This window comes from Peromyscus leucopus, chromosome 2, assembly GCF_004664715.2.
Source record: "Peromyscus leucopus breed LL Stock chromosome 2, UCI_PerLeu_2.1, whole genome shotgun sequence".
Classification (NCBI taxonomy): domain Eukaryota; kingdom Metazoa; phylum Chordata; class Mammalia; order Rodentia; family Cricetidae; genus Peromyscus; species Peromyscus leucopus.
The window spans coordinates 11,847,768-11,859,887 of NC_051064.1; the positions used below are offsets into that span (position 1 = coordinate 11,847,768).

The following is a 12,120-nucleotide window of genomic DNA, read 5'->3' on the forward strand; positions in this document are numbered from 1 at the left end:
TGAATTGGATCCAGAGGGGATTCTTAGTCATAGTATAAAATTAATGACAAAAACTGGTTTAGTAGATCCCAGGTTTTGGGAAATACAAGGAGTGAACAGAACCCTGGAGCCTCAGTAGAATTCTGGTTGATAAGAGATCTAGAACAGGGCCTTTGCTCTTCTGGGGCTACAAGAGAGCATGGCAGGATGACACACAAGGCACACTTGGGACCAGCCGCTCAGATGAGGCCTCTAAGGGACTCTGGGAAATGAAACTGAAAAAGTGCTAGGTTCCTTCTGACAATGTGCCTGAAAACTGTTTCTCAAGAATTAGCAAGGAGTAAGTCTGTCTGTGATAGAATAGGAATTCAGCACAGATAAATGCTTCACAGATTAGTACCCTCTTTTTGAAGAATAAAAATAGCCAGACCTGGTGGCATATTCCTGTAACTCTAGCACTTGGGAGGGAGAAGCAGGAGAACTGTGAGTTGAAAGCCAACTGGTCCCATGGATTAAGATCAGTGTGGTCTCCATAACTTCACCCTGTCTCAAAAGACCAGGACTGGGATGTAGGTCCACAGGTAGAGAACATGCCTAACATGCTCAGTTGCCTGGGTTTCATCCTTAGCAATGCCAATAGATAAATAAAGTAGAAATACCTATGTTTTAATATGTCTGGAGATTACTCATTGCTTCATTTTTATTGCTTATTTGTGGTAGTTGGGAAAGAAGAGTTGATGATCGTGGAAGAGTTTATTATGTGGATCATAACACCAGAACAACAACCTGGCAGCGGCCTACCATGGAATCTGTTCGAAATTTTGAACAGTGGCAATCTCAGCGGAATCAATTGCAGGGAGCTATGCAACAATTCAACCAACGATACCTCTATTCGGTAATAAGCAAATTACAAGGTGTTAATGTTATCTTTCCCTTACTTTGGTGGCTTTCTAAAATATGTAGACTACATTTCAGTGGTTTGTTTGCTTCATTTTATTTTTCGTTAATCTTTAATATTATTTCTGATACATATAAATGAGTAAACATTCTTGAAATTTTTCTGGCTTTGGAGTATTTTAGGTTTTGGATTAGGATGCTCATCCTGTATATAGTAAATAAGAAAGTTTGTCCTATGAGGTCTGTTTTGTTTCTGTGGAAGACTTTGTATCCATGAAAATTTGGAAACAGGACAAAATTAGGTATTGGGTATATGTCAAAATAGTTTCTGCTAAATAGCAGAATCCTCTTAAATGGATGCAAGTTAAGTTACCTCAATAGAATACCAGGGCTAGAAAAAGAAAGAAGCGTTCTCTGACTTAACAGTGCTGTCAAGCAGCTGAGTTCTGCCGTTTAGAGTAGCATCTATTACCATGCATCTTGCCTGCATTATCTTTTGTCACTCATCTTACCTGCACCATCCATTGTCACTCATCTTACCTGCACCATCCATTGTCACTCATCTTACCTGCACCATATATTGTCACTCATCTTACCTGCACCATCCATTGTCACTCATCTTACCTACACCATCCATTGTCACTCATCTTACCTGCACCATCTATTGTCACTCATCTTACCTGCACCATCTATTGTCACTCATCTTACCTGCACCATCTGTTGTCACTCATCTTACCTGCACCATCTAATGTCACTCATCTTACCTGCACCATTTGTTATCACTCATCTTACCTGCACCATCCATTGTCACTTATCTTACCTGTACCATCCATTGTCACTCATCTTACCTGCACCATCTATTGTCACTCATCTTACCTGCACCATCTGTTGTCACTCATCTTACCTGCACCATCTATTGTCACTCATCTTACCTGCACCATCTGTTGTCACTCATCTTACCTGCACCATCTAATGTCACTCATCTTACCTGCACCAGCTATTGCCATGCATCTTTCCTACACCTGTTCACACATCTTACCTGCACCTTCTATTCACACACCTTACTAGTACCATCTATTACCATGCATCTTTCCTGCACCTTCTAGTGTCATGCACTTTGCCAGCTATTTTGGAAATAAAGAGCTGCTGTCCTTGGCCTGATTTCGAGAGTCTCTGCCATGAAAGGGAAGGGTAAACTGAAAGGGGAGAGCTTTCCTGTAGCAGGCCCTTGTACTTAGCAGGCCCCTGCATATTTGCTTAGCAGCTCAGCAAAGGACACCTTAGCAAATGATCAGGGCCTTCTGCTTCTACCTCATTGGCCAGAATTTTCACTTGATACGTTACTAATTCAGATTCAGTGGACTATTCCTTATGGACACATTGTTCAAACAAAACTAGTGGTTTGATTATCAAGAAAGACAAGATAATGATGGGGAGATAATGAGTACAGTTAGCACTATCTGTAATAGTATGATCAAATATTTATCAAGATGTGTATTTATTACCATTGAGTAATTATTTTGCAGAGTAATTATACTATAATTTTTCTAGTTTTGAAAAAATAATTTCTCATTTAAATGGCATCATTCCCTATATACTGTTCACCTATCTCTTACTCCTTAGAAAGGACTAAGAAATTAATGTATTGATATTAGTATATTATTTCTGAGTCATTTACTAATAATTATATCAGCTGATGGCCACTCTTCATAATATTTTTGACCTTTGTTTCTTGAAATTGCTATATTCCTATTACTTCATAATATTTAAAAAAATTCTAAGATATGACTGTTAATTGCTTACTATATTAGTGTATTTCTGGCTAAAATTGCTATCTTATTTCTGTCCTGAACCTCTTTTTCAACCAGGCTTCAATGTTAGCTGCAGAAAATGATCCATATGGACCTTTACCACCAGGCTGGGGTAAGCTGATAGGATGTTTATAAAAATATGTGTAATGTATATAGGTATGAAGTTGTTATTAAATGTTATTCATACTTTATGTTTTAGAAAAAAGAGTGGATTCAACAGACAGAGTTTACTTTGTGAATCATAATACAAAAACAACCCAATGGGAAGACCCAAGAACTCAAGGGTATGTGTTTACTACAGTCTTAAGTTATCACACATGGGTAGATGGATGGATGGATGGAATCAGTGAGCTGTAAGTACCTAAAACATTACCCGCCTTATGATTGTGATTTTTATTTTATAGCTTACCAAATGAAGAACCCCTGCCAGAAGGCTGGGAAATCAGGTATACTCGGGAAGGTGTTAGGTACTTTGTTGATCATAACACAAGAACAACAACATTCAAAGATCCTCGCAATGGGAAATCATCCGTGTAAGTGGAAACCCGAATTTTAAAAATATTACTTAGTGAAGACAGGAGGTTTAGTCTCTAATGTATCCCCAAGTTTAGAAACAAGTCATTTTTGGCTAAGAAAACACGTAGAGGTAATACCTAACTATCACTGTTTTTGCTCTATGTTGTTCCAGAATGATTTGTGGTATGACATTTTTTAATTAAACAATATATGTTCATTATATATTACTTTATATAATAATAATAGCAAATATGTGTGTAGTAATTACTACATGCCAAAAGTGTTTTTAGCATTTTAGATATGTTAGCTCATTTTTATCTTCTCATGACCTTTGAGATATTATTTTCCTATTAATTTTTTTCTTTTAACAAGGCCTTTTTCCCCCTTTAAGAAGTAATAAGCCATTTATTTCCTTAAAATACACAATATATAATTTACTTTTTTTTTATTCTTGTCTGTTTCCTTCATTGGTGCATTTCTTACACAAAACAGCCACTTTTTTCCATGTCATTAGCAAATAATGCTTTCACTGTCTAGAAGAATGCCAGGTCCCTGCTAAGTGTTTGGTAAACTTCTTGGATGAAGGAACTTCCCTGATTGTGACAACAGAAGACAGGATCTTGTGCTCACTCTAACATGAAAGTGCCTTATATTCTCTGCTAAGATTCTAGACAGGAGGGCTCCTACTCGGAGCTGAATCTCGTGTCTGCCTCTTTGCTCATTGTCCAGCTGAGTCACATGATCTGCATGTAACTTGCTCCAAGAATTTAATTTTGCTTTGCTTTGTCTTTGTTCAGATCAAGTTTAAGATGAGGTACAGGGTTTTCCTCATGTTTCTCTTATATAGAATCCCTGACTTCCTCACCTTTAAGAATTATCAGAATTCTTGTAGTTTGTTTTTCCACAAATAAAATAGTGAAAAAAAAAAACAGAATTATCAAAAATTCTTTTAAGTAGTCTATAGTAGATTTTAGGACTTCTATAAACGAAGGGCTTATCATACGCAGTTTCATACTTAATATTACAGTTTTATTTGTTATGTTTCTCTTTAGAACTAAAGGTGGTCCACAGATTGCTTATGAACGCAGCTTTAGGTGGAAACTTGCTCACTTCCGTTACTTGTGCCAGGTACTAAAGTGGTAAATAAATCTCATTTATAATCATTTAGTCTGATCATTATATAATATATATGATGTGGCTTACACAATACGATATTTTTATTTTTAGTCTAATGCACTACCCAGCCACGTAAAGATCAATGTGTCCCGACAGACTTTATTTGAAGATTCCTTCCAACAGGTAAGGTATTATCAAAATGAAACAGTGCTTCTTGTCTTATTTTATTCTGTGCTTCTAAAGGGAGTAAAAAACTTTTGAGTCTTTAAGCATTTATAATAGGCCTCATTTTTTGAGTGGCTAAATTAGTAATTACATTAAACTTTATTATGTGGGCTAGAGGCATACATGGGGGCAAAGCATTCATATACATAAAATAAAATTAAACTTTACTCTGCAATAAGTGATGACTGCCAATTATTGACAGATTTTTTTAATTGCTTTGCTTTCCTCCTCACAGCATCTCTGTGAGAGAATTCCTACCATCATCTCCAGTTTATAGCTAAAGTAGGAGACTGAGAGAATCAAGAATTTAGGTGTAGCTGGATGTGGTATTTACACCTTTATTCTCAGCATTCTAAAAGCAAAGACAGGCAGATCTCTGTGAATTCATGTAAGGCTACTTAGTGAGAATCTGTCTTAAAAATCAACCAACCAACAAATAAATAAAATAATTTAGGTGTATTCTTACTAAAATCAAGTTTGAACAGCATTGGAGCAAGTCTGTTTTCACATTTGTAAAATTTGTGAAAATGCTAACAGATCAAATTGGTGGATCTATAAATCCATTTGAATATTCCATTAGTAACTCATGTTCGTTCTGACCACTAGGTTTCACTGCTTCATCTAGCCTAAGCATGTTGTTTAAAATTACAGTCCCTGCTTTCCTCCCTATATGTGGTCGTTTTCAAACAATTTGTTTCATTATTTTCATAGCACTGCTCCCTCCCTGTTTCTCTTACTGGAATGTATGCTTTGTGAGAACATGGACTATTGGTTTACTTTACCTTTGTCCAGTACCTAGAATAGTGCCTTTAATATGACAGTAATTCAGTAAATACTTAATGAATGAATACATGAATGTAACTTGTCTGCCTTTCTGGAGTCATCTTGCAGAATATTATTAAAAACAGAGTAATGTCATTTTTTTTTATGAAGAAGTAGAGAATTTTTCATGGTCTTTCACTCTCTAAAGCAATGACTGTAACTTTTTTATGTACTCAAGTATGAGTTTCATTAATTTTTTTTATTATTTCTTTTATTTTTAAGATTATAGTATAATTACATCACTTTCCCCCTTCCATTTTTTCCCTTCACACTAATATACCCCTTCTGGCTCTTTTTCAAGTTTATGGCCTCTTTTTTCACTAACTATTGTTACATATATGTATGTTATATATATTTATATTCACAATACATAAATACAACCTGTTTCTTCTGTATGATATTATTGGTATGTATATGTTTTTATGGCTGACCATATAGTATTAGAGAGCTAATTGGTGTGTTCTTCCCCAAGGAAGACTATTTCTCCTGCTCTCATCATTCCTTAGTTGCCTGTAGTTCTTTAAATAGGGCTGAGTCCTTGAGGACCTTCCCCTGTCCATATTAGCATGTCCCTTGTTTTCCTCCTTGTTCTAGCTCACAGTTAGCCACTCATGTTGTTAGACTTTATGGGTGTAACTTCTGACATTCCTTGGAGAAACAATTTCACAACAAACTCCCTGATCCTTTGGCTCTTATAATCTTTCTGACGCCTTTTCTGCAATCTCCTCTGAGCTTGAGGTGTGGGAGTTGTTGTGCAGATGTAGCAGTTGCGACTGGACTCTACAACTCTACATCTTAATTGGTTGTTTTCTGTAATAGTCTCTGTTGCAAAGAGAACATTCTTTGATGAAGAGTCAGAACTATATTTATCTGAGGGCAAATATTTAGAATATAGTTAGAGATTATGCTGGTTTAGCAAAGAGGTTCTCTTCTAGGATCTATGACTTCACTAGTGCCAGGGAGTTGGCTAGGTTTCCAGTACCAGGCATGGTATCCCTCTTATTGAGGCAGTCTTAGGTCCAATTACAGAGCTATTGGTTACCATCAAGGTATGTTTGCCACACTGGCACCCTGTGGGTTATTGTGCCATGCTAATTGCTATTATTATTCATTTTTTTTTTTGTGTGTGTGTGTGTATAGAGGTTAAGATGGAATAGTAATACTGACGTTCTGGTGACATTTCGTATTTTTATTTACTAGCTGTTGTTAAGCTTTAGAAAAGATAGCCATTGTAGTGGTTATCAAATCTGCTTTTGTGTATGAGTGACTAATTCTGAGCCAAATAATTGTTTTAAGTTTCCAGGTTTTTACAAATGGCTTGTTCAGATATATATTTGAATTGCTTTTAGTAACTGTGTATCTAGTTCATGTTAGTTACTGTTTTACTTGTCCTGTCTTAAGTCTGTTCAGATATGCGGTTAAGCCCATAATTGCTTCCTAGGGAATCCTCTTAGTGAGCTGTGTTTGGACTCAGACCTGCCAGTCTTGGCTGCGGTTCTGTTGGATGAAAGTAGAAACAAATTTTTATCCCTAGTAGAGCATGCTTATGATTAACTTTGATGGAAACTTATTATAAAAAATGTTTGGATCTTATTTTAAGGCATTCTGTTGTGTAAATATAAATCTCTGTGTAAGGATTGCAGACGAATTTCTATCCTCCTGAGGGATAGAAGATGTGATGTAGGTGGGACTCAAAAAGTCCTTTCACCTTACAATAAGAGAAGAGCTTACCAGTCACAAACTGAAACATTATCAAACTGGAGGAGGGAAGGGGAGAAAATGTAATCTAACTTTTCCTCTCCTCCCACTAACTCTTAAGTAGAACTACCCTTTAACACTAGAAGGGGGAAGAATATATGAAAGTGAGTCAAAGAGAACTTAAAGGATTGTCCATTTTTAGCTAGTTATGGGACAAACCAGATGAACTGCAGAATTAAATATGAGATAGTGAAATGTGTGCTTTTAAAATTACAGATTAAATTTAAATTGAATTATTTTGGAAGTAACTTATACAGTGTATAAATGTTTAAATATTCATATTTTTTGTCTTTAATTAGATTATGGCATTAAAACCGTATGACTTAAGGAGGCGATTATATGTAATATTTAGAGGAGAAGAAGGCCTTGATTATGGTGGCCTTGCAAGGTAAAGTTATAAAGTTACTTTTAATAAGTCTATTTTGTCATCTGCAGTGGATGTATTCTTAAAAAGATATATGAATATATTGAATTACCTTTTTTAGTAGCAACCAGAGTTTTTTTGGGGTAACCATTATTATAAATTTTTTTGCATATGTATATATGTATGGTATATGTGTATGTGTACTTACATGAGTATGGTACATGTGTGTACATGGGTGTATGCTATGTAGGGGTGTGTGCACATGTGTGTGGAGGCCTGAGGTTGACATGTGGTGTCTTCCTCTATCCCTTTCTTTGTTAAATATTTAGACATGGTCTCTTGCTGAATCTAGAGTTCAACATTTGAGCTGGTATGATTAGCCAGCTTTTTCTGGGATTTTCTATCTCCACATCCCATGTACTGGGATTACAGTTGGTCACATGATCACATGCCCAGAACACATAGGTTCTGGGGATCAGAGAACTCAGAGTGACCTGCCTGCATGGCATGTGCAGGGTCCAACCATTATGATTATTCTTCTGTACATGCTAAAGTTCTTATCAGATGGTTAGTATTCCACATAATTAGTAGCATGGGTTTACAGAGGATATTTAGTAATTTTGCTATTATAACATTGCCTATTACTTTTATTTGTGCTTTTGCTCTGTTCTGAGTTTATTTGGAAAATTAAATTATCTACATTTACTGAATACAATGTTAAGAGATACCTGTGAAGTAGTTAATGAAAATCTTTTTTTCTTTGTTTTCTCCCTAATTGCTTCACACAAATATAAATTTACATTTTTTAAGTTTATCAGTTTTATTGTCTTCCTAAGAACTCAGATTTTCATAGAATTAGATAACCCCAATTTCAATATTGCTGAGAGAAGTGCAGAACCAGGTCACAACTGGTAGAAGTAGGTACATAATATTGCTGTGGATTTGTTAGTGTTTCTATTAGCCTCTTTTACCAAAACATTATTACATGTCTTCAGTAAGCACTTCTATCCAGTAAATACTCACATTGTGTGAATTGTGAGTGAATTTTCTCAATTTCAGAAATGCCCAGGCATTGAAAAGAAAGGTACATCTTAGAAAAGAGAGAACACATTTTTTTTCTTCAGTGTCTGACATGATAACATTTATATTCTTTTGTGACCCATTGTTTGTCTTATTTGGTTCCAGTTCTATGTTTTGATAGTTTAAATACATGTAATCAGTTCTTGTGTATCATTATTTTCTTACTCCTAACTTTTGATTTGATCATGCATTTGTTGGTTAGACTCATCATCGAAGTGCTTATTCAAGAGTTCATGAGGGGATATGTCCCTATAGTTGTTACATGTTTAGAAGGATTTTCCTTGTTGGTTATATAAACAACCTCTCTAGACAGACATTTCTTGCACAGGATTGTCTATCCAGTACTCTTAGGTACTGCTTCACTATTGTTTGGCATCGAATGTAAGCACTATGAAGTGTGAGACCAAACCTTTGTCAGAAAATTTCCCTAGGTATCCACGCTGTCCTTTAAAGTTCACTAGTTTCAGTGCAGATTACTTGGTTTTTTGTTTTGTTTTTCACGACAGGGCTTGTCTGGGTAGAACTCAGTCTATAGACCAAGCTGGCCTCAAACTCACAGAGATCCGCCTGCTTTTACTTCCCTCCTGAGTGCTGGGATTAAAGGCATGCGCCACCATGTCTAGCATTTGGTCTTTTTTAAAGGAACATATTAAGAGCTTTAATTTCTGGGAAGTTTTCTTCTATTTTACCTTTGAATATTTTTTTTTCTGTTCTATTTGTTCTTTTCTTTCTTCAGGAACATCAATCATGGGTATGTGGAATCTCCTTTGTCAGTCTTACATGTCTATTATATTTTCTCTTAATGTATCTGTTATCATTTGATTCTAGTGCTTTTCCTGTTTTGGTTTTCTGAAGCCTGTCCTCATGTCACTGTTTGCAGGATTGCCCTATCTTTTGCTGCTTGTCATGTGATTTTTCTTCATTTGCTGTTTTACTGTTTTCTTCATTTTCTTCTCTAGGCCATGCTAGCTCTTATGTATTAGGTCATGATTCTTTCAACCTTGTGTGTCTAGTTTGAGAGTGCAGAGCCGAGCTTGTGTTGAAAGTCAATTCTGCCTCTTGCTAGTTAGGAACTTTTCTTTTGTGTTGGTATTAGGATAAAGGCTTTTGTCATGTATCCATTCTTCTTTTGGGTCAATACAGTTTTCTCTGGTTTGCTGCTTTCTAAAAGTGATCTGAAGCAGATGGAAATTTAATTCCGTGTGTGTGTGTGTGTGTGTGTGTGTGTGTGTGTGTGTGTGTGTGTGTATGAACACATTCTTATTAGATTTATTTATTTCTCTTCTCTGAGAAAAATGTCTTACTTCAGCCCAACCACAAAGTAAAGTTACTTGGTTCACTTAGTATTTTGAGCCTGAATTTAATTATACGAATTTACATTAATTCATAGTTGATTTTGTGTAGTGACTGTTGTCTGTACCCTTCAGATAGTTTCAGGGAATGTTTTAAAAGCTCTATTAAACATTGGTAAGCAAAATAGCAGATCATAGGAATTGGCATAGAGGTGACCCGTGATGACTTAAAAAAATTTCAAATTGCTTGATAGTATTGCACAAATTACCAGATTGAGATGAAGATTAAAATTGTGTCTTTTCTTGAGGTAAATGTGGTGATAGCTTTAATCCCCACACTCGGGAGACAAAGGCAGACAGACTTCATTTGAGGCTGGCCAGCCTGGTCTACCTAGCAAGTTCCAGGCTAGTCAAGCTACATAGTGAGATCCTGTCTCAAGACACCAAACAAAACACCAGTGGCAAGAAGAACAACAACAATCATGGCTTTTCGTTAAAAACACTATACCCTCATTTCTGCTTTTACTGGCACTGATTGGCTGAATCCTTTAGGATAGCATACACTCTTCACAGTAGAAAGTACCCACCACTCTACAGCCACCATCGTTTGAAGACTAGGTTATTGTGTTAATTTCAGATTGTTATTGCACAATGAATGCAATGACAGATAGGAACTATACTCTGAAATTGCTTCAGAAATTGCTGAGATTAAATTGAAATGTGAATTGAGAAAAAGTTTTCTTTCCTTAAAGCAGTAATATTTATTAGCAGGTTTATAATGAAGAATGGGGATTGTAACAAGGCAAAGCCCTATGAACTCACAGTGATCATAGTAAATATTTGAGTTTGGAATCTTGCTTTAGAACTTTTTATTATTGTTTATTTTGTGTTCAAAATTATTAAAGTGTAGCAAAATAGATAGTTAAAAGTTAGTAAGCACTTAGCACATTTAAAGATTTCACTTTTTAGTTTTAACACCATTTTGAATACATTTGTAATGCAATTTAAACTGTTCTATAAAAGCCAGATATGCCAGGCCGTAGGAACCTGTGGCAGGAGGACTGCTACAGACTCAGAGTCAGCCTGATTTATGTATCAAGTTCCAGACTAGCCTGAGATAGGAAATATGGCCTTATCTCAAAAACAAAATACCAGTTCACTGTTTCATAGCAGCAGTGTTATGTGATGCAAGTCACCATCAGCTATTTACTAGAACCTGTAATGGAGGCTCAGAGTATAACTCAGTGGTTTATCCATTGCTTAGCATGCATGAAATCCTGGATACCATTCTCAGCATCAACAAAATAAAGAACATCCCAAAGCATAATAAAAAGCTTGTTAAATATATATTATAGAATACCTATAAGAGTTAAGAATACTGAAAATATATAGACATGGTTTTTGCCTTAGAGGCTAATGTGCATAAAAATACATTTTCAGATTGTTATTGCACAATGAATGCAATGACAGATAGGAACTATACTCTGAAATTGCTTCAGAAATTGCTGAGATTGAATTGAAATGTGAATTGAGAAAAAGTGTAATCTGCATAGCTTGAATTGAAGTTGAGCAAAGATACCCAAAGAAAAGTTTGGTGCAGAAAAGAACTACCAGGGAGGACCAGTGAGCTTGCAGTTTGACAATGTAGAACTAGCAGTGGCTTTGAATGGAAAGCCAGGTCATAAAATATAAATGGAGGAGGGCTAAGAAATGATTAGGTGTGGGTATGTGTGTACATGCGTGCATGCATGTATGGGTGTGCATGCACACATTTATTTACTTACAGATATATTTAAGACCTATTAAAAATACACATATGTGAATACTAAAAGTAATCTTGACTTATTTTCTTATAGAGAATGGTTTTTCTTGCTTTCCCATGAAGTTTTGAACCCAATGTATTGCTTATTTGAGTATGCAGGCAAGAATAACTATTGTTTACAGATAAATCCAGCATCAACCATAAATCCTGATCATCTTTCATACTTCTGTTTTATTGGTCGCTTTATTGCAATGGTGAGTTCTCAACTTTCAGTTACTTTGTTTACATGTTGCTTATTTCAGGAGTGCTCCAGGGGCTAGGGAGATGTTTCAGTGGACACATTATCTTGCCACGCAGGCTCAAGGACTAGGTTCAAACCTTCAGTGGCCTGCTTGTAATTCCAATACTCAGAAGGGAATACTGGATCCTCAGAGCAAGCTGGCTAGGTAAATTTGCTGAAACTGCACATTTCAAGTTTGATTGGGAGAGTCTGTGTCA

The 12,120-nt window shown here is 35.9% G+C and overlaps 1 protein-coding gene across 5 annotated transcripts in view; it reads left to right on the plus strand.

The window, feature by feature from the left end:
- The window catches only part of Wwp1 (WW domain containing E3 ubiquitin protein ligase 1), a 121,061-nt gene that overhangs the window by 72,294 nt on the left and 36,647 nt on the right, over positions 1–12,120 (plus strand). For all 5 annotated transcript variants that reach the window (XM_037202376.1, XM_028885168.1, XM_028885165.2 and 2 more), the window contains exons 11-18: positions 700–874; positions 2,745–2,799; positions 2,887–2,971; positions 3,092–3,220; positions 4,256–4,331; positions 4,431–4,502; positions 7,424–7,512; positions 11,717–11,876. In XM_037202376.1, coding sequence (XP_037058271.1) covers positions 700–874; positions 2,745–2,799; positions 2,887–2,971; positions 3,092–3,220; positions 4,256–4,331; positions 4,431–4,502; positions 7,424–7,512; positions 11,717–11,876 — 841 coding nt within the window. The remainder of the gene's footprint in view (positions 1–699; positions 875–2,744; positions 2,800–2,886; positions 2,972–3,091; positions 3,221–4,255; positions 4,332–4,430; positions 4,503–7,423; positions 7,513–11,716; positions 11,877–12,120) is intronic.